This window comes from Buteo buteo, chromosome 1, assembly GCF_964188355.1.
Source record: "Buteo buteo chromosome 1, bButBut1.hap1.1, whole genome shotgun sequence".
NCBI classification, from domain to species: Eukaryota; Metazoa; Chordata; class Aves; order Accipitriformes; family Accipitridae; genus Buteo; species Buteo buteo.
Window position 1 is genome coordinate 18,748,655 of NC_134171.1, and position 24,085 is coordinate 18,772,739.

General features: G+C 34.8%; 1 protein-coding gene across 2 annotated transcripts in view; it reads left to right on the top strand.

Annotated features, from left to right (window-relative positions):
* The window catches only part of SLIT2 (slit guidance ligand 2), a 273,323-nt gene that overhangs the window by 236,451 nt on the left and 12,787 nt on the right, over window positions 1–24,085 (top strand). For both annotated transcript variants that reach the window (XM_075023755.1, XM_075023766.1), the window contains 6 exons: window positions 613–752; window positions 13,664–13,757; window positions 15,670–15,807; window positions 15,899–16,139; window positions 16,477–16,607; window positions 23,800–23,954. In XM_075023755.1, coding sequence (XP_074879856.1) covers window positions 613–752; window positions 13,664–13,757; window positions 15,670–15,807; window positions 15,899–16,139; window positions 16,477–16,607; window positions 23,800–23,954 — 899 coding nt within the window. The remainder of the gene's footprint in view (window positions 1–612; window positions 753–13,663; window positions 13,758–15,669; window positions 15,808–15,898; window positions 16,140–16,476; window positions 16,608–23,799; window positions 23,955–24,085) is intronic.

Sequence of the window (24,085 nt, forward strand, 5' to 3'; positions counted from 1 at the left end):
AGATAGTGCATATTACATGAAAATGTATGTGTAGTCATGTTTGAGTGATCTTTTACATTTACTGCATATTTTGATGTATTTGTTTTGTATAAACATACTTGAAAGCAAAAAAAAATTACTGCTTTGAAGAGTTTATACATGCTTTGGTTTTATATGTTAATGCTTGTATTGTGCATGGAATGTTAAACAGAGCTTTATATTGGTGCATTTAACTAAATGATAGTGGAATACTACATTACATACTAATCTCCGATTCCACTGTCCTTTCCATGTGTTTAACTTTAAAAAAACCGAAAGGAACACTTTCCATAAGAAATATAATCTAATCATGTAATATAAAGGTAGCACACTTTTCAAAAAGAATGTTCAGTGATTTAATTTAAGAAGCTCCTAAAACTAAAGATTAAGGCACGAATTTAGAAGCCTCTTTTCTGTAATTTAAAAAATGAAGAATATTTTGGAAATGTTTATTGTATGGGTTTTTACATTATATCAACCATGCTCCTTTATGGGATAGTGATTATGAATCATTGTACTTATTAATTACAGAACTTCTTGTCTGGTCTCCCTACCTAAATGTCCATGTAGTTACTTTTGTTTTCTGTATTACAGGTGCACTTGCGCAGATGGATTTGAAGGTGAAAACTGTGAAGTAAATGTTGATGACTGTGAAGACAATGACTGTGAAAATAATTCTACTTGTGTGGATGGAATTAATAACTATACTTGCCTTTGTCCACCTGAATACACAGGTAAGAGTATAAGAGAAAGTACAGGTAATTCAAGAACTCCTAGCAGAACAGTAATATTTTGCAGTTTGTAGGTGAATTAGTAGTTACTCTACAATTGACTTAAAGCCAGGTTTCCCTCCATATTTTCCTCCTATATGGTTTGTAGTCAAAAGTAGACTTAATGCCTACTCATTAAATCCTTTGTTAGTTTTAAAATTACAGCATTTTGTTATTTAAAAGATCATTCAAAATGTGTCTCTCCCTACTGTTTACCTAACCAAGACACCCCAATGAAAAACCTCTGCAGCTGTAGAAATCTGAAAAATATTCTGCTTTTATCCTGTATACCTCATGTTACTAACAGGGCAGAAAAGGATCTGTCTGTGATAGTAGGAAACTGAATCTGGCATTCCTGGATGCTCCCACTCCATTAGAAACATAAACACAGAGTGTGATGCTTTCTGTTCTAGCACAAAAAAAAAAAATCATTAGAGAGTTTCTAATTATTTGTTTCCAGCAGCTGGCAGCAGGCCAAAGCATTCCCCTCTCTTTGAGACAGAGGGTTTCTTGGTTGCTATCATCATCTTTGTGGGAATGGAGGAGAGTTAGAACAGCAGCACTGGAGAACAAGAAGTAGGACCTATTGTTTACATTGATCTGTTTTATAGTTTTTTCTAACTAGACGGATCTATTTTCTGTCAGCTAGTTGACCACTAGGAGAACACAGAGCTTAAAATCACAAAACCATGATTTGAAATGCATAAAAAAGAAATGTAAAATCCATCATAACTTGGGAATTAACTCTACTTGGTCATCCTATATCTTTACTTTAATCAATCAATCAAATTTGAGGTCTGGAAAACTGGGAGGAGAAGTGAACTCCTGAATTAATTTAATTTATTGAAAACACAGCTGACTCCTTTTTAACCTAAGGTATTTCCATCATTATTCCTACAAGCTATTGGATTGATCAGATGGTTTAGGGTATTCAGATTTAAAGTCAATATTTAAATCTTGGAAACCCACTGTGAGCGAAGATGATAGAACACAAGTATAAGAAATACAACTTCATAATCTAATATATGTATTCATTCAGTAGTTATGCTGGGTAAATGTTTGATAGAAATTTCCCCATACAGAATAAGCTACAATACCTACAGCAATACAGCTTAAAAGTATAAGTAGCCAGAATAAGGTATTTAATAATAAGTGGATGGTTCACATCTGGAAGAACAATCTTCCACTTAGACAAAATACTGTTTTGCCAAGTACTGATACCTTAACACCTAAGAGCAATTTACAATTCAAGATTTAGAAACAAATAAGAGGTAACAGCATCAATAAGTATAGACAGGTGTTTGCTATTTCTCCTATAACTAATATTTCAGGTATAGGTGAGTCAAGCTTCAGCTCCCCTGGAATCAATTGCTATCTCCTTTAAAATTGGGATCAGATATTCTACTGAGTAGGCTGGAAGAAAGCAAACCAAAGTCACATCAGTTCAGTATACCTGTTCAGTGGCTTCATGCTAAGAGTTTTCATATATCTATTAGATAGTAGACAATTCATTTTGCAAGTGCATTCCTCCTCTGCAGCTTTGCAGGTGTTTTTACCTGTGGTGTTCATTCCTTCATTTTCAACATTGCTCGAGGTGCATTTAACTGCTAGAGTCAATAGCTTGGTGTACTCACACTGTGCCATAGGAAGGACTGTTTTGTATTAAATCTTTATGGAGTGGATACAAAGGCTTGTTTATATGTGCTACACTAAAACTTTGATTAAGTGTGCCTGTAGCATTTCTCTGGTATTGTAATTGAAAGATACGTTTTACATTTACAAAAAAACGGCAATTGTAGCATTTCTCTATACACCTATGTGGTTAGAGCAAAAAGGAAAGCATAAACATTAGTATCGTTTTTGATGTTTGTATTGCAGTTGTGCTTCTTTAGTCAAAATGCAAGAAAGTGTATTTTTTAATTTGATCCATAATTATGCATAATTCTAAAAGGAAAATACTATGAGTTTACAGGGCAGGTGCTTTTGTTTGCTAACTGTAATTCTTTCAGAAAAGGGGATTTGCTTTCATGATGCAATGCCTACTCATAATTGCTACTGAAGTCAGTAGGTCATGTGAGTAGGTGAGAATCTTCCCACAAGCTCTAAAGTAAATCAGAACAATCTACTTGTAATTGTTAAGGTTAGATGTTCTGTTTATTAAAAAAATGTTGAGAATTTACACTGTCATCAGATTTTTTTCAACACCTTACCAAAAGCAAAGACACTGTATTTTTTTAAACATACAACACCAGAGCCTCAACTCATATTACAGTTAAGTTGGGCAAAAATTGTAGGAAAAGTTCAGGTTTTCCATTCCACAGGATACAGTACAGAATTCTACAATATACTATCTATCTTACAAAGCATCTGAGGATAGGACACAATGTGTGAGACCCTAAGTCATTTTTTACATTAATTTTAAGGAGAAAATATAAAACATTGAGCTACTCAAGGGGTCTTCACGCCTGTCGTCCTTGATCTTGCATAATAATTAAGTAACCTTCAGTGTTAAGAATTAGGCTGACAGTAGTCTGGACACATCAGGATCTAGAAATGGTAGTGTTCAGAATATAAAGTAATCTTACAATTGCCTCAACTGTGTATGAGGTACAAAATTATTTATACGATTTTTTTTTTTTTCCTCTGGCCTGTAGCCTGATTTGAAAGATAAATAACAGAATCCCTGTCCACTATGGAGACAGTGATTTTCATGAGGAACTTCGTAAACATTTGGATTTGGTATCTGTTCTAACAGGTTAAGATCAGATATGCACATTGCTAATGTGTTTTTTTATGAAAGGTATTTTTTGCTAAATGAATTCATGTACTAGCTGGGCAAAAGTAGGTTAACAATCAGGAGAACAGGCTATATATTCAGTAGGTTAAAAGATTTTGAAATTCAGAGATAGTTACCTCTAGCTCAGAAAGTCCCTGAGCTGTAAATTGCTGGACTCCGGGACAGTATACATACCAGGAAAATACCACCTGTTCTCTTTTAATTCTGTTGGCAATACTTCAAATTGTCTGTGTTCAAGATGTCACAGCATATATGTACTGAATGTGGAAGTGCACCAGCCCAGAATGTTTTTCTGGGTGAATGGTTATCTGCAAATATGCTTTACATTTCAGCAGCACAGTACAAGGAAGAAGTCAGCTGAAATCTGCTGGTATGAAATGTAAACCATTCTTCTTTAAAGTTTTATTTTCATGTGGAGGGCTTGTTAGAATCTCAAGTTAACTGTGAAAATACATACAAAAACTACAAAAAATGTTGTAAAGAATGTTGCAGTGCAAAACCAAACAGTCACTTTTTGACTTTTCTAACAATCCCTTGAAAATTGATGTTTCTCAAGTATGCAGTGTCAATTTTAAAACAAACAATTAAAAAAGCTTATTATGTTGTTGCTTAAGAATCAGGAATCCATTTTTCTCTGCCTTAGTTAAGTTTTACACTTACCTCCACAGTTACAGGTGGGAAGACAAAGAATAGTATTTGGACTACACTATGAGCTTTCTTAGGATCACAGACTGTAACTGTGAAAAACAGTAAGCAAATGGAATCAGCGGACACTCAGTGTGTCTGATGAAACCTTGAGAAATAAAACATTTAAAATACCTTACTATGTCCTGCACTCTTTAACCTCACTATTCTCTTAACATTATCATCTCCTTTATTTTAACCTCAGTCTAGTAAACTTCAGGTCATTTTATGTACATTCTCTAGATTATAGGTGATCATTTCTCTTGCTCATTATCATCAGTCATTAGATCACAGATCTAATTGATCCAGAACTAAAACCTTTCTTATGCCACCAGTGGCATGCACTTCTTACCTTTTCTGTTTGTTTTGCTCTGCTGTAGGTGAGACTCTGAAGCTTGCTTCATTTTGCTATATCAACCTCACTGCTGCTATAGTTGTGCATTAGCTTAATGTGCTATGCTGTTGTATTACAATGTAAAAAGTCTCTTGTCTCTTCTGTCTTTGTCACTGCAAGCTGCTAATCTGAATGAAGTGGAAAAAGGTCAGTTGTCTTTTAAGCCTATTTTCACTTACTTTGGTTTCTCACTTTCCTTAAAGGTGCATGGATTTCAGTTCTTACAAATGATCAAATAAATCGTATATAATTTAGAAAGCTCATTGCAAATCCTCAAATTAGGCTCTTGGCTCTTGCTGTGAATACATATCAAAAGAATGTCATTGAAGATGCAGATAGCTGTGCAGGAGTATTTTAATACTACCTTCATTGTCTTTTTTTCAGATGTATTAAAACTAGGATTAACAAAAAAGTTTACATGGTGATCTTCTGAAATCTTTATTCTCATCACCTTAAAGACATACATTGGGTCCATTCTAATGTATTCTCTGGTTTATAGCACTGTTTTGCTGTAATTTCTTCGGTAGATTATGATAGTAGAAAATATGCTGTAGTATAAAATGGCATCATTTCTGCTCATCAGTTCTTGCTCATCATTTCCGTGGCCTTTTTTTTGCTGTAAATATCTAAAGAAACTGAAATGACCACATTAAGCTGAGGCTATGGTGTAAGAAGGTAATAGTGGAGAGATTTATGACACTAACTTTGGGTGTTTCTGATTTTTATTTTTTTTTAAGTTTCTGCTTAACACCTATTTCTCTACCAGAGATAAAGCATCTTCTGTACAATCTGATCATCTATACAATCTGAAAGCTAATACAATCAGTGCCTACATATTTATGAAGCTACCTATTTAGTTTTAAAAGCAAATTAATCATCTTGTAGTGTATTGGCCATTAATTTAATTTGAGAAATATGTTGTGCAGTCTATAAAGCAATATAATATTTCACTAGTAATAAAAATGTGTTCATTATCCATGAAGTGACATGTTGAGCAAGGCTGCAGTCATACCATCTATGTTGATTAATTTAGACACCTGATAAATAGTTCTTACAACTTAAACTCAGAGCCTAAATTCTCTCTGTAACTGATGGAGAGAACAAGACATTTCCAGAAAGTTATTCCAACCACAGGTGTTCCATGCTTAAAGCTGTATTCCGTTTAGACATGTTGCCGTATTTGCATTTTATTATTACTTATCTGGACAGCAAAGACAGCCTCCTGTTTTTCTTTCCCCTTGTCACTTCCTAAGTTACTTTTTCTACATTGTTCTGTTGCTATCCCAGTATGAAAATGGTTCATTTTATAAAAGAGTACTTGTCTCTAGAAAAACTAGGAAAAGTGCAAGCAAGTTTAAATAAATATAAAAGTTAAGTTCTTTGTTATTCTTGTTTTTAATTAAAAAACACAAACAAACAAACAAAACCAAGCAGGTTAGAATAACTAGTTTGACATCTGTGATTCATGCATAAAATTTTGCTCTGACACTGTTTTCCAGTAGCGTAAAATAAAGAATTTTAGGATTTACTTCCAGAAATTAAAAGAAAAACTTAATTTCTATGTTCATGAAAAATAGCTTTTCAAATAGAATGTAAAGGGAGGATGCTACTGTGAAGAGACTCAAGTCTCCATTTCAACTTGAAGCAGCTGTTACCTGTACATAACTAGTCTCACTGATAGTTTAAATGTCTTTAAATGTGATTAAAGGCAATGAATCCTAAACAGAACTGTAGTCACTGTAAATGTATTACACAAGTGTGAACTATAACATATTAAAATTACTGATTATATCAAGAACAAATTCCTCACAAACAAATTATCAAACACCCAGGGGATATGAACTATGTTCAGCACCAAAATTAAGCAGATGTGTATGTGATACATACTTGGATTAGCTTGCCAGCTGAACATGAAAGTTATTATGGTCTATAACTTGCTTGGAGGATCAGTCAGTTCTATCATGCCAGACATCTTTTGAATTGTGACAGCAGTAAGAAAAAAAAAAAAAAAAGAATAATTTAAAGTAATTATCTCAGTTTAGGCAAACCATAGACACATAGATATATTTGTTTGTTTGTTTCAAAACTTCATTACATGGCCTCCTTGCTACTACAATAAAGGAGTTGAGTTACTACTTTCACTTCACTTGGTAATCAAATAAGTACCTGCCTAAAATTTAAGCATGCAGGTCATCAAATGCAAATCATGTCATATCAAACTTGATAAAAAGTTTAATTATTTCATTAAATCAGGATCATAATCCTCATTCTTTTAGGAACTACACATGTTACAGCTTCTTAGAATAAATACCTTTGCTACTCTTCCTTTTCATCACTCATTGTAAAATTATCTGTTTAATCTAGCTTAATATACTTCAAATGACTGTTTTGTATTAATAGCTCAAGTGTTAAAGTAATTTTACTGCATTTTCATAAAGGGAGAATATAAATTATATCCTTGGCAAGCTGAGCTACCTGCTGCTAGTTTGATCACTGTCATGACTGATTCTGGTCCATGATCCATCCTTTTGTTTTCCTTAGTTGTCTTACAGCTTACCTGCCTTAAAGTTACTATTTCTTTGTTGTTGCCAAACAGCATATGTAAAACAACTAGAAATGTTAGATAAGCTCCATCTAACATTTTGATCCACAAGCATGGTGGATAGATGAACAGAGTTAAGCAGTGGTGAAAGATAGGAACAATCCAGCAATGAATCAGATCTAGAATTTTACTTCAAAATTAAATTCCAACAAAATGTTCAGATTTGTGGTTACAAACTGCATCCTACTGTGACTGTGAACATTTTTAATTATAAGCAACTTTGTCCCTCATGTAGTAGATATTTTTATTTGTCTTTTCTGAATAATGAGCTCAAGATTTGAAATAATTTATGTTGTCTACTGTTCATCAAACTCAAGACTTCATAAAAATGCAGCACTTTTCTTTATATAGTTTGTTAAATGACACTGACGTTTTCCAACCACTCTTACAATATATTGGCTATTTGAATCAGAAGTAATTAAAGAGACCTCCAGTCAAAGACTCAGATAATAATACTTAAATGATAAAACATAAATACTGTAGAAGTTGACTCACAGTATGTGGCAACCAAGCTCAGAAGCTGGAATGGACATATATGTACACATAGAAAATCCTGCTATTCTAGCAATTACCAGTAAGACTGTAATATATATTTGTTATTTTAGCTTTGGGACAGCAAATAAGTCTTCTAGCAGAAACCTGATTTTGATAATTAAAACTGACCGTTCCTTCTTTTGCATTCTGTCTCTAGTTTTTATTCTAGTATCCTACTCAGCTTTGCTAATACAGTAGTGATTTTAACCTTGTTTCTTCAGTAAGCTTTCCTGTAATTAGCAATGTGCTATTATATTCAGAAGCCCATGTCCACTTGTGTTAGAGCTCTCCTCTTCATTCAGAAATATAGTGGCTGACATTGCTTTATTTAACTGTATTTTTAATTTATTGCCCAATTATTCAAAATAACAATGATGTAAATCTTTTTTACCTCAATGCATTGTTCCTTATTATTTGTTGTACTACATGTCTTTATATATTGGAAAATCCAGAGCTAAAGGTCTGTTCGGCCTTGAGAAAAGAAGGCTTAAGGGAAAACTTATCACCATATTCCAGTATTTAAAGGGTAGCTACAAAAAAGATGGCAACTCCTTTTTTACAAGGAGTGACATGGCAAAGACAAGGGGTAATGGGTACAAGTTACTCCTGGGGAGATTCCAGTTGGACACAAGAGGAAAATTTTTCACAATGAGAACAATCAGCCATTGGAATAGTCCCCCCAGGGAAGTGGTGGATTCCCCAACAATGGACACTTTTAAGATTCAGCTGGACAGGGTACTGGGCCATCTCGTCTAGACAGTGCTTTTGCTGAGAATGGTTGGACCAGATGATCCTTGATGTCCCTTCCAACCTGGTATTCTATGATTCTATGATAAAGTTTTTCTGTGATTTATAATCTCATCAAGTCATAAGAGTGAATTAACATACACAGAGGAAACACAAACTGACATGTGAATCTAGCAAACTTGTAACTTTGGTTAGTTAACCAAGGATGACATACAATTCATCATCCATATTTAATAGTGCTGTCTGGCTGTTTAAGTCTGCATCATCCTCTATATCTAGATGCAAAATCTCAGTAAATATTCCAGTCTTGACCTTGGAGGGTTGTGTTCATTTGGACTGTGCTGACCACACAGAGTTCCACTGGTTGCAGTGCTACTCCATACTAGAATCCAGATTTCCTAGATTAATTAAGCAAGATGTCTTATAAAAAGAGTTACTGCTGGTTCTAATTAAACTTTGGAAGCTTTTCATAGGATTTTTGACACTTTATCCACTGCTTATTTTTAAACAAACTATTTGTTGCTTATTTTGCTACATACAGAAACTTTCCCATCTTTCAAAACCATAATTACTTAGCCAAGCTCTTACAAAAGCCTCAGTTACGATACTATTAGATGAATAAAAGAATCTACACACGCATTGGTGTCAAGCTTCCTTGAATTGAGACACTGTTTCACAATCTTTTTCATTTTCTTGAAGTATGGTTTTTTTAAAAACATTGTGTTATGCTTCCCAAATCAGGGAACTCTTTAAGATTTCCTTCCAGTAAAGCCAAGGAACCTAACCTGGTAAATCAGATATTTCCTTCAATAAGTGTTTCACTTTCATCACTATCTTTTGATTTCAACAAAATTACTTTCTCCCCTTCACCTTGTCTCAGTGAAATTCTGAATAACACACTGGTTATTCAGTATACTAGAAGAGATGTTGCTTTACCAGGAAACTATTCTTCAGTGGTTCAGATTCCATGTCACATATTTTTATTTACCTTTTTTATTAACTTTTTCACAAACGGATATATTTTGGTTATGGGAACGCATTCAGAATATAAATCTGTTAGCAGTACAAATGAAGATCTCACACTTGGGTTATTTTGGTTTGTTCTTCTGGTATTTATATTTTCATTTAGAAGTTCAGTATCTGATGTACATATTTTGGATTCCATTTTGAATTTTTCTTGTTTTTCTTTTTACTGGTCCTGTGTGCAAGTCTGTCATGAATGCTACTCTCTTCATAATGAAAGTTTGTACTTTATGTAAAACTGACTTTTTTGTTCATAGGATTTTTTACATTATTATTTCACTACATGGACCTCCATGTTTACCATGTCCTTTCCTTGATTTCTGTTTCCTTCCTTAGGCTAGTTGCTAATGGACTGTTTAACTGAAAGCTCCTTCCAGTAATAAAATTCTGACTTATTTCACAGTGCATACAGTTTGCAAATGCAAGAGGAAACTTCCCTTCCTTTTATGCTGTCACAGCACAAAAAGTCCTGTCTTTTAAAGACAAGTGGGTTTTTGAATCATTATTTCTCTTCTTTTTCAGTCTGTGCACTTTTCTGCAGAGTGCTCAGATCAAAGTCTGACCATAATCTCAAAAATACCTGATGATGTTTGCAAGCCATTTGGCTGCAGTAAGCCTGGTAGTGTAACATTGATCTTATGATTTGAAATGGACATTTTTCAAAGCTGTAAGCCTGTTTCAAACTTAAACTTCCAGTTTGACCCTCAGTCTCTATGCAGGATTTACAGCTATGACTTGGGAATTAAGATTTTTCATGTGTCCCTGAGCTTTTCCTGAGGTGATTCAACTTTCAGTGTAGTTCAGGGCCTTCAACTTATGACTACTAAAATGCAGTGTACTCTAACTAAGCAATCATGTATTTTACAAGTACCTTGATGGGGGGAAAAAAATTAAAAATTAAAAAATAGACAGGCTTAGACACTACTCAATAAAGCTGTTTGCCACACAAGTAATTTTGTAGGTCTGTGCCAATAATAATCTAAGCCATGGCCCAATTACTATCCTGTAGCAAAATTGATGCCAGTTCAGTAAAATTGACAGCAATGGTGAGATTGCTTGCTCCTATTATGCCAGTCCTAATTTGCCTTTTTCTTGGTATTTTGAGGGGTTTCCACTGAACTTTTACTGTGAATCTATCTAGAGATAGCAAACCTTCAGCCCTGCTTGAAAGATAGGCTCAATATGTCACTTTCAGAAAGTGTCTGGTATACTGTTAGAATCTTGGGAATGTTTAGAGGTTTAGAGGTGTTTTTGTCCAAGTCTTGTAAGTACTGAACAGCCATATTTTTATTTTTTGTAATTGGGGTGTCATATATTTTGCAGTTCTGCATGTAATTTAATATAGAATATATGCTATAATAAGATATTTGTATGGGGGTGTCTGTGTGTATATATATATATGTATATTTACACATATATGTATGCCATAGGAATGTGTATAAACTAGGTTAAAAAACAAGTGTTTTTTTGCTTATTCTGCTCCATGTTCCTGAAAATCTGAATTCTCTGTTCCCATATTTATATCTCACTCTTAAATCTTGCTGGCCCTTAAACAGATTTCAGCTATTACAACAAGTTCTGCAAATTGGCTAAATGCTGTGTGAAGAAGTACTTCCTCTTATATATGTATTTGTTTGAACAAAACCCTTTGAAAAGAGAAAGGGAACTGGGTTTTGGTTGATATATCATGGGATGCAAAGAATCCCTGGTATTTCAGGATTCTTTGTGCACTGACCTAGTCATAACAGTTGCACATTTCCAGACTAATAAGTCCATTGGGAGTTTGAAGAGGCTTTGAGGATAGAATTAAAATCCTTTGTGTTAGTCGTCTTCAGAGGCCTGCATTTGATCTTTATTCAGTTTCCTACATATATTGACTAAGTCACATTGTTACTGACAGTTTTCCTGAGGACTGTTAAGTAACCTGTGCGTGAAGGCCATTTTCTTGTGTTAACTCACAGCTTTATTTGGTTTTTGTAGGGAAAATGCACTACTTGCAAATTGGTAATGTGCTATCAATTTTTTTTTTTTTTTTAATTTTTTTTTTAAATCTTTGTGTAGAACCAGTCTGTATCTTTTGGATGGTTGCAAAGTACTTGTCTAGCTGGTTTCGGCTTCTCTCATTTTTGAAGATGTAGAGGTCCCATGTCTTATCACACTTAGCATACATGTTTCAGATGTGGTTTTATCCAGCATAACCATCTTTGGCTCTGGTTCAGTTTTGCCTTTTTCTCTATCCTTGCCTTTAATGTAGACTGTTCCTCAGCTCTTTTTAGTTCTCATTTATTTGTCCATCTGTTGAAATAAGTTCTACATACCCTAAGAGATAAGTCCTAGAAATAATGTTTCAAGTCCTGGGTAGTTAGTATTCATATTCATGATACGCAGTTTTAAACACTAGTATGTAAGCACACTTGCTGTGGAAAGGACAAATTTCTCTGGAGGATCTATTGAACCTGTTAAAAAAAAAAAAAAGACAAATAGACCTTTAACCATCTACTGTTGCTTTTGCTTCTACAATTCCAGAGAAGCCCATGTAAGCAAGAAGACAGCTTCTGTGTGGTGCTAGGTGCTTGGCAAGGAGCAGTGTAAAATGTCAGAAATCTTAGTGCTTAATGACAGTAGTAGCTGATGAACTGCTACACATACACACACAAGCATATGTATTCTGGAAGATATCTTCATTTGTATACTCTCTCCAAAATTTCCATTCCAATGTTATTATCCTATACCTTCCTCCCTTTTTCCAATCTACCTGTTCCTGATTCCACCCAAATTGTCTCCCTAAATGGTCTGTCCTTCCTTCCCCATACCATATTCATGGTGGTGCTGTCCTCATCCTCAGTACTGTGTTAGTTACAGGAAAGAGGTGAAGCCCTTATACGCTATTTCAATCTCAGGCTGCCCTCCAGCAGATACTGATTCTTCAGCTAACTACACTGCATGCCACTACCACACTCGGATAAGTAAAACTGAGGGACATCAAATATTGTGTGTCTTTGAAGGAAAGTTCAACTTAAGCAGTGAAAGTGTCTGCTCATCCACCGCTGTCTTCCGCTCTTCCTCATTTTGGTGTACAGTTCTACTTCTCTTTGCTCACTAGCTCATGTTTTATTACTTGACAAATGAAAAGGGCCAACCCTACTCCTTCCATAGTTTCAGGGCCTGATAGACCTGGGAGTCCCTGAATTCAGCAGGCACAGGGTTTATACCTGTTGATTATATGTATATTCTTCATATGAATGCTGGAGTATATCTATCTTACAAACCAGTGATAAATTTTGCAAGTGCACTATTCATGGTATCTTCTGATTAGTTAGTCAGGAAACAAGACATTGTTGATCTCTTTACATACCTGTAAGTGTTTCCTTGTCGTAAAGTTGCAAATAAAATCATATTTTAACCATACTAAAATATTTTATAGATTATACAGCCCATGTTGGAAATTAGAGCCACTGCTTCTAGCAGCAGGGAAGGGTAGACATTTGACATAGATCTTTTTTTTCCTTTTCTTTTCACAGAACAGATTCTATATAATTTTGGTACATTAACAAATGCAAAAATTAGAGTCATATTTAAGAAAAACTAGAAAGCAAGTTTTCATTTTGGGATAATTGGAATTGTATTGACCTGCAGTGATATTAACAGGGGGGTTTTGGGTAATTACTTATAGTGCAAATCTGGGTATTTCTGTGTGTAATGTGCTTAGAAATAAGTAAGAGAAAAGCATATTGATGGCTTGCTTGTTCTAGAGAGAAGAGATTCAATCACTAGTGTTTTGCTATACAGCAGAGCTAGATAAATACTGTAAATGAAAAAATATTTATTTCACAAAATTATCATTTATATCCATGGCTAGAAGATTGACATTGAACTATTTTTTTTTTATAAAGAAGTTATCAGAAAGATTAGTATTTATCATTATAATTTATTTATTAATATTTATTATAAAGGTAGTAGTTATTATTATATCATGAAATATGCATTCTTCAGTGTCAATAAAAAAGTTGTAGCTGTTACTTTTAAAAAACAAACAGCTATTTTCAGGTCACTGTGATATTTTCACTGAATTGACAGCATACATTATATTTCAGGTGAGCTCTGTGAGGAGAAACTAGATTTCTGTGCTCAAAACCTGAACCCTTGCCAGCATGACTCAAAGTGTATCTTGACACCCAAAGGATACAAGTAAGTCTAAAATATTGTCACAGTCCAAATGAATCTAAATTTCTTTTTTTTTTATCCTGCTTAACTTATTTTCCTTTTCTTTTAGTGGAAGCAAGTTCTATTCTCAAAATACTAATTTCAGTTATTATCAAGCATTACAGCAGAATAGGCCATTATTTTCATTTAGATCTACATTATTATCTTAAATATGTTTTACTAAATTTTACTGATCCTTAACAGTTCTAATTCCAGTCAGATTTTAAATAGAAATGCAGAGTGGAGCAGTTAGTCTATGTGACAGTCTATACAAAAACCTTTCAGTAGTTTGGACAGTAGGAAAATAATTGCATTTAATTGAAGTGGAATAATTATACTGCTTTCTGAGAAGTAATTGTGAAAGAGATTATTAGGAAGGCACACTGGAAGGTATAAACTAAAGAAGTCCATCCCCAGGAAAACTAATCTTTAATTACACCATATCTTTATCATAATTAATTAGTATGCACAATTTAAAGTGTTTTTAATAGGCTTTAGGTTAATAAATACAGGAAACCTGCAGCTTTCAATTGTTGTCATAAGCACCTGTTTTATGCACAGTATGCTCTTGTGCTAAAAGCAGATTATTTATTATCATTCCTACTACTTATGAAATTACGTTTTATTTAAAATATGGCAGAAAATATTCAAATATATTAAATATTCAAATGAACATGAAATTAAGTTGATAGTTTTCAACTGGAAAATAGAAAACTTGTTGGATTTCAATTGTTGAGTGTTATGTTTATTTTCTTCATGCCACTTCAGTAAACCTAGTTTGGTATCTTATACTTTGCTGCCTAGTTCATTAATCTTCCATGTTACTTTCTGAGATTTTAAATCAGAAAATAGCACATGCAGTAACTTCAAGAACGTATCTCACTTAGCTTTTTAATAACATGCTTTATATTGTTTTTTCACTTATTTGCGTATGTTTAAATAAAAATTGAGACATATTTGATTGAAGTGCTTAAAGTTACACAGCTATTTAAAATAACTCTTGCCACTTCAGAGCAAATTTTAGATACTAAAAGAAACACCACCAAGGAGGGAATCACAGGATCTAATGAAATCAGTTACATACATCTTAATTTAAAAAAAAAAAAAAGTAAAATCATGTGGATGCATGAATTTGTAATTTTTCCATTCATTTTTGACAGAGTTCTGGGCATTCATTCAGTCTAATATATGAGAATTCCCTGAAGAAATGACCCTAGCATTAACAATGACAGTTGCATGGGGAAAAAAGGAAAAACAAAACCAGAAAAAGGTTACATACTGTCTTGAGGATATGCTGTTTCTAGTTCAGTGGGGGCTCATGGAGGACGGAGGATGTGTTTTGAGACTTCTGTTAGTTCACTAACCATGGAGCTATTTATAGTACATCAGGTTGGTGGAACTTCAAGGGGAAAAAATTTATGCATAACCTCTAAACTGTATAAATGGACCATTGGTCCATTCATAGCTGTTCAGTTGACAAAGAAAATACCCATCAGTATAATACAAGCCTTGGATTATTTGTCTCAGTTTCAGCAACTAAGCATATTGATTATTTTTAGTGTTCGCAGCCACTTAACAACATCCTGTAATGTTCTGCATTACTCATAAATTCCAAGAACTGTCAAAATGATTCATGAGAGCTCTCTAGATTTAAACCACAATTCTTCAATATAATGGCAGATGAGTAAGCATATGTGACTAGCAAACCTGTATTCATTACATATGTAGATTCCCCATCTAATAACATGATTATGCTACATAGTCTTTACATGCAAAGTCACAGTAATGCATTCTATTTCTTGAGTTTTAAACAACTCAGTAGTTCCTTAATTTTGCCATAAGCACACTGTATTGTTAAAGGGCACTGTGTTACCCCACCTTCTTTCCTGTTTCACAGATGTGATTGCACTCCTGGATATGTAGGTGAGCATTGTGATATTGACTTTGATGACTGCCAGGACAACAAATGTAAAAATGGAGCACAGTGTACTGATGCAGTTAATGGATATACATGTATTTGCCCAGAAGGATACAGGTGAGAAAGATCTGAAGACAGTACAAACATACATGTCTTCTGTCAAAGTTGCTTTTTATTGGAAATACTAATTTTTTCCGTTTGTATTTAGTGGCTTGTTTTGTGAGTTTTCACCACCAATGGTTCTACCTCGCACCAGCCCTTGTGATAATTATGAATGTCAAAATGGAGCCCAGTGTATCATAAAAGAGAGTGAACCAATCTGTCAGTGTTTATCAGGCTACCAGGGTGAGAAATGTGAAAAGCTGATCAGTATAAACTTTGTCAACAAAGAATCCTATCTACAAATCCCTTCAGCTAAGATACGCCCCCAAACCAATATCACTCTACAGGTAAGATTGCTTGTGTTGTAGATTCTGATCTGGAAAAGAGTGTAAATGACTTTTTATGGTGTGGAAAATTAGCCAAAGTTGTCATTGGCTCACTTAAAAGAGCTTTTCACAGTTTGAGCTAAAAATCTAGAAGAGTCACTGGAATAACTCTATATTCATATTGAAGTAGATGGCCTTACTGATAGGAAGAGAAGGAATTTTATCAGGTTGTCCTTCAAGGAAGAATTTTATAGTGAAGTAATAGACTATGGCAGTAAATTCAGAGATTCACTTAATACAGCATTTTGATTTAATATTTATTTTTAGTTCTTTCTAAGTGTTTCTTTCTTTTAACTAGATTGCTACAGATGAAGACAGTGGGATCCTGCTCTACAAAGGCGATAAAGATCATATAGCGGTAGAGCTGTACCGGGGTAGAGTGAGGGTCAGTTATGACACAGGATCTTATCCAGCCTCTGCTATTTACAGGTGAACCCAGATAAAACAAATTTCTAACTGAAACAAAACATGTATTAATTCTTTATATCAAAGTAACATTTTTTAATAGATGGTTAAAAGAAATATATGCAAATGAATGTATTGTCAGACACGTAAAACCTATTGCCAAAAGACATGATTTGGCTTGGAAAATAATGCAGATGCATCAGAAAGATAATATATTATTTGATGCATTAAAACTAAGTAAGGATTAGCTTTCAGCAGAATACGTATACCTTTGTGTAAAGCTCACATGTGGAAGTGGAGTTTTTTCCATGATGTTACTCCCAAATAATTTCCTAGTGTGCAGGGTAAAGTGAAGAACTATACTGAATAAGCAGAAATTAAATGGAAGTTTCTCTTCTCTTCTGTGTTAGGCAGTCATATAATGTGGGACTTTTCCCTGACAAGTTAAGAGAAAGCTAAAAACTTGATTCTGAAAAAAGGCACTACCCTTGAAAAAGAAATGTTTTTTGCTTCCAAAGTCATTAAGAGACAGAATCCAAATCTGCTGCTGGAGCATAATTTTTCAGGTTTCTTTAAGTCAAACTTCTCTGGTTCTCTGAAGAATTACCACCTGAGCTTCCAGGGAGGTTTTATGTAACTTCTCAAGAATTTGCAGACAGACATTTCAAGAGTGAGCAAAAAGACAGCAGGCATCACTTCGTGGCTTTGTTTGCCCTATTGTTGCTACAAAAACATTCAGAAGTAAATGGGAAGTGTTAAATGAGTTTTCCTTGAATCTTCTTTTTGCTGTATTTATACCTTTTGTGTTGTAGAATTTTATCTAGTGTATATTTATTTGCTGGAGTTTGTAGCAGCTGACATTGTTCTGCATTCTATTAGGGACATTTCATTGAAAATAAATGATTTTTAGAAATGATTGTACTCAAATGGCAATATAAAATCAAAAGCTTAAGTTTATATAGCAGGGAAACAATGCTAAACTTTGTTAGGTAATAACACCAAGAGAACTGTGGTTTTAGTAGATTACTAAAAGCATTCCACAGAAAAAAAAATCATTCCTATAAAATACAATATAAAGTTGTTTAGTAAAAACACAGCCTTTTACAATAAGCATCTTAAGGTTGCTTTTATTTTCTGATGCAATATGTATTTCATAAGGTTTTTATACAATTCCATGAAATGGTTTAACATGTGGAAATAGTATATGTATTTTAATTGTATAAATTTTCATACACTAAAAATAGGATTTGACTTTACAGGAGATTGAAGTATATAACACAAATTTAAAATTGCATGAAACATTCGCTTTTCTCAACGACTACAATTCAAAATAAGATTCTTTTTCTTTTCTATCTGGGATAGTGCTAATGAAGAAGTTTAGATTGTTTTGTCAGGAGTTTAATTATTTTTGTTGATTTTTATTTTGATAGGTACAGTCTGAGAATAGGAAGCAATAGAAATCATGATCATATGTAACTTGAAGTTATTTTTGTTCCCATTTGTTTAATCTGTCGAGAATACTTCTTCCCATTCAGAACATATATATTTCCTTCTTACCAATTTAACACTTTTTTCAGTATTACTGGAATATAATAAACTCTGGTAATTCACACTTGTCCATTTTAGTTTTCTAGAAAAAGATTGGAAAACAATACTTACACGGTAAAATTAAAAACCATATAATGTAGATGGGATTAATAACAAAGTAATCAATTAACAAACAGTCCCAATTAGGTTAGTCTTACAGAACAATTAGAAGCATCTCCCCTACATAGTTGATCAGGTCTTTTGAATTATGTGACAAGTGGAGAATGCAGGCACAGTGAAGAAAGGGATGGGAAATGTAGTGAAGTGTTACAGGGTGACATGGTTGTTTAGTGAAGCAGATACACACTTGTATTATTACTATCATTATTATTATTATTATTATTATTATCCTCCCTTTCATTTCAAATTAGCATGATGGTAAGTTTCTAGAAGATATTTGAAAAGGGTCGTGCAAGGGTACTGAGATCAACTGTAATGAAGTCTTCTGCCCTTGAGGGAGGTGCATATGTTGGAAGCCACGTATACATTTCCACATTTATATATATATTTGTACATCTAGTGATCACTGTAAAAGTCAGATATTATTTCTTTTCTATTTCACGTTCTAGAAAGGAGTATGTTGTAGCACAGGGTCTTTTACACATTATACTCTAATCCCTTCATCCTTTCCAACCTATTCCTATTTTTCTAACCCTTGTTTCCAGCCATCCCTGTTTCCAGTTCTTACTGTTTTACCTTCCTAGGATCTCTGTGACTTTTCTTGCCCTTTTTCAGCTCTTTACCTTCTTTTCACCCTTTCATTGCATGTTGTCTTTCTGTACCTTTGTTACCTATTAAAGCTGTCTCCTGTCATGTTTTCTGTCCTTCTTTCAGTCCCTCCCTTTGGTTTCTTTCCTCCCTTCCGTCCCTTCATTTTTTTTCTAAGCCAGCTAGATCTGATCGTCTTTGCTTAAAAACGGCTCACAGATATAATCTACATTAACCTACTGATTCACCTTTCCTCTTCTCTATTTCATCCTTCTCAGTCTCCTCAACTGAATTTCCAGTCCTGTTTTTCTTACAATCCACTACCATCCATTACTCTGATTCTTGCTTTATTCTATTTCTTGCCCAGTCCTACCTCTTTCTCTTCTTTCTCTGTAGGCCTAATTTTTGATTCTTCTGAATGAGAACCACAGAGTTTCTTTGTCCTTGTAACCTTGATCTAGCTAAGGCAATACCTTCTCTTTGAATGGGTTGGCAGGCCCAGATCCAGCAAGTACTACTACAGCCCAGCAGTACAGCTGGAGGAAGGGTGCTAGTCATGAAATATAGCCAGCATGAACAAAGAACTGGGGTTCTAGCCCTCCAGTTTCTGCAGACTTTGATGTTGTCAAGATTTTAACACCTTGCCTCAATGGATTTTCAGAAAGATGACAAATGGATAGACATGGTGCCAGCCCACTGCCAAATGTCATGACCTGCAAAGCAGGGTTAATAGAAGCATAAGAGGTAGGAGTGTGTTCCCTTCAGTTTGGGGAAAAAAAATCCATTTCGGGCACCATTCAGTATGGAAAATTTTAGAAGAAACAGTTGAAGTTTACCAAAGTTATAAATAGCTAAAGTAATATTATGAAATAGTGTTGTGCGTTCATCCTGGGAGGCAGCTAAGCACCACACAGTTGCTCACTTATCTCCCCCTTCACCCCCAGTGGGACAGGGAAAGAGAAAAGGAAGAGTAAAAGTCAGAAAAATCATAGGTTGAGATAAAAATAGTTTAATAACCAAAGGAAAAGTGGAGGAGGAAAGAAAGAAAACAAAACAAGTACTGCAATTGCAATCACTTACCATCTCCCATGGGCAGACCGATGCTTAGCCAGTTCCCAAGCAGAAGATGGCTAACCTACCTAAACCACCCCCTCCTCTCCATTTCATTGCTGAGCATGACATTATATGGCATAGAGTAACTCTTTGGTTAGTTCAGGTCATCTGCCTGGTTGAGTCCCCTCCTAACCTCACACGCACCCCTAATCTATTCACTGGGGGGCAGAGTGAGAAACAGAGGCGGCCTTGACACTGTGCAAACATTATTCAGAAATAGCTAAAACATCAGTGTGTTATCAGCATTGTTTTGGTCACAAATCTAAAACACAGCACCATATCAGCTATTATGAAGAATATTAACTCCATCCAGCGAGATCCAGTACCAATAGGTGATGAATTATACAAGCAAAAAAGTTAATGTATTATGTCTTATCAGAGAGATATGAAGAAGACAAAAGAGCATTTTAACTCATAAAGTTTAAGAACAGTGAGGTTTAGGAACAATTTGGTAATAGGGTAGACAGTTTGCAAACTAAGATGGTAAGTTGCCTACACTGAGAAGGACAGAAAGGAAATTACAAAAACTGAGAAGTTTATCAAAAGAGTTATCAGATTTCGTTAAGGAAGTGAAGTTTCATGGATAGTATAGAAAAAAGAGTAAGACAAGTCGTACTCCACTGAACAATGATGAGATGCCTGAAACAGAGGCCAAAATAAAAAAAACAGCCAATAGAGTGATTGAAATGGAAGATTTATAATATAAATGGCAGTCAAGAAATGGTGTGTTGAAAAGGAGTCAAATGGGACCTATAAAGCCTACAGAGGTGCTTGCAGTAGCAACAAAACAAAGTTACAAACAGATGATTTAATCATGATAAATATGGAGAATCAGCAATAACAGCAGTCTAGCTGTGTAGAGTGAATGAGAACTACTTTACCAATGGGAATTGACTGCAGAAAGAGCTATCATCCCAAAAGTACTCATCAGTCAATCTGAGTAACAAGATGAGATATGGCAGTGCCAAGACCAATAAAGAAAATTAATTCATTGGAGGTGGTTATTTGGGAAAAGCTGATCCACTTGCATTTTGTTCTGTCTGGATGTCCATTTTTAAAAGTTAAATGTTTTTTACACAAAAAAAAATCCCAAAACTTTTCATTCTTTAAACTAGTTTTCATCATATATTTATTGGAAATATGGGAATATTTCTTCCAAAATCATTATTCTACAGAGTTCCAGAAGCTTTAAATCAGTTTTTCTTATAGCTTTTCATTAGGATCTATGCATTCGGCTCTCATTTCTCCAATGGGAAATGGGCTAGAAGTGCATTGGCGGGAAATATTGCACAGATATGCCTCGTGTTTATTTCCCCTTTAATTTAAACCACCCTTACCTAGGAGGGCTCCTCTTTCTGCAGTAAATTTTTACCAGTAAAACAGTTTGAACTAGAAGCTTTTAATAATCATTCTTAACAGAGACACGTTCCCTTTACACATTATGTTTTATACATCCCTGGAATGACCTCTTGCTATAAAAATGCATGTTCTGTGTTGCTCTCATCCTTTTAAATACTATTGTATGAAAGGTTGGTAAGTTGTAAAATAACATAAATTTCCTTGGAACAAGACCATTATATTAGGGTTTCTTGTTTACTTAAGAAGTCACATGCATTTTGATTTCTTAGCACAACTTTTTTCCTGGATTCAATGCCATGTGTTAAATAAATTAATCCTGGCACTTTTCTTACTGCTTGATCACAGCAAACAAACCTCAATACCTTGAATAGACCGTACTGTTTAGGAATGATGAACCCTGACCTTTTTCTTCCCCCCATGGAACCTGGCAGTCCCCCTCCTGCCCACTCCCAAAAAGTGTTTATTCTGCTAGTGTCTGCTCTGTTGTGTGTTTGCACTTTCACATAGAGCTGAGTTTATGTAAAGCATGCATGCTACCATGCAGATCTTTTATCCATATTGAGCTGAGCCAGTCCACAGAGTTAGAGTTGGTAATAAATCGCTAAGAAGCTATTTAATGTGTCACAGCTGTAAACGACCATGTGAGTGCTTCTGATCTGTTCCAGGACAAAAGCAGTTAGGTTAATTAAAACATCGCTAAGGATGTTATAAGGTAATTTGGTTGATTTTTGCCTTGAGATTTAGGAAGCTAATCCCTTTCAGCTATACTGCTTTCCTAATGAGAAGAGCTAACTGACTGTGTGACTGTTCAGTCCATCTCAAGCTATCATACAATTGGTTCATTTAAATAACTTTTTTCAAAGGCTTAAGCTCACTTATTTGATGGTGCCCTGAAGCAAATAAAGGCTCTCATGGGAATGGTTATAATGTCTGGTCTCTGGACTACAGCTCATTGTCATAACTCCCATGCAGCCATACAATCAGCTCTTAATTCTCCAGTGGAAAATGGGTTAAAGTAATGTAAGTACAGTAATATATTCAGTCCCAGAATTGAGTAATAACATTCTTCCTTCTCTCATGTACTTAAACTCTGTTCAAGTGCAGAGTAGTTACCCTGCACTTAAACATTTGCTGTGTAGATATTGAAGCTGGTAAGCATAGGCAGCCATTTCTTTTACCTAGTAACATGTGTAGGCTTGTCCTTACACAGCATAAGCACCATGCTTGAAACAAGCCTTTTCTGCATGACAGCCTTTGGGCATTCTCCTACTAGTGGAGAATATCATGTCTTTGTATCAGGAGGAAATGGTATATGTAGGCAAGAAAAAAAAAAATGAATACAGTATTCACTGCATGAGCTAGAAGCTGTACACACAGAAATAACCATGCCTAATAAAGAAAACAAATTACTTTATTGCTAGCATCAGTGGAGCTGTCTGGACCAGTGATGTGATTTTGTCTGGCAGGACTAAGGTTAGATGCAGTTCCGTATTCCATGAAATAGTAGGTTTGTATATCACTGGAGTCAGCTAAGGCCTTCATACTTGCAAAATACATAAACCCAATACTATGCAACATGTAGGATACACACACATGCACGCGCACAACTAAGATCTTGAAATAACATTCGATTCATGGAATGGTTTAGGTTGGAAGGGACCTTTAATGATGATCTAGTTCCACCCCCATGCTGTGGGCATGGACATCTTCCACTAGACCAGGTTGCTCAAAGCCCCATCCAACCTGGCCTTGAACACTTCCAGGGATGGGGCATCCACAGCTTCTCTGGCTACCTGTCCCAGTGTTTCGCCACCCTCATATTAAAGAACTTCTTTATGTCATCTTCTTTTATTTTATAGATTCTATCTAATCTAAATCTACCCTCTTTTAGTTTAAAACAGTTACCTCTTGTCCTATCACTACAGGCCCAGGTAAAAAGTCTCTCTCCGTCTTTCTTATGAGCCCCCTTTAAATATTGAAAGGCTGTCTCCCTGGAGCCTTCTCTTCTCCAGGGTAAACAACCCCAAGTGTCTCAGCCTGTCTTCATAGAAGAGGTGTTCCAGCCCTCTGATCACTGTTGCAGAAGAACTCCAAATTTTTTTTGTGTTCAGCTTCCTGCCTAGCAAATGTATTTCAGCTAGTGTTTAGAATATCATCTATGTTTACACAGTTCATCATTTGATGAGGACAGGAATAACTCTGAATGGAAAAGGGCTATTAATTTACAATATATATTATTAATAGAGTGTTATTGAAGGGTTATTGTATTATGTTGTGTTAGCTCTTAAGCATACATGCATGTCCTTGCTTAAAATCTAGTTTTCACAAGACTGCACTCCTGGAGAAGTTCTGTTCTGAAGCTGTATTAACTCTTAAAGGGGAAGAAGATCAAAAACTGTTCTAACCAGACCATTACTGTTTAAAATTAATATTAATGTTTATTTTGCAGTGTGGAAACTATTAATGATGGCAATTTCCACATTGTGGAGCTGCTAGCTATGGATCAGATTCTGTCTTTATCTATTGATGGAGGAAGCCCCAAGATAATCACCAATTTATCCAAGCAATCCACTCTGAATTTTGATTCTCCACTGTATGTAGGAGGTAAGAGGATCTTACTGCTTCTTACTAATGGTATCCTAGTTAATTTACTCTGGTAACACACATTAATAAACACATGGTAAGAGACTCATTCATTGAGATAACACCTTAAGATGAAACTTCAGCAGTTAATA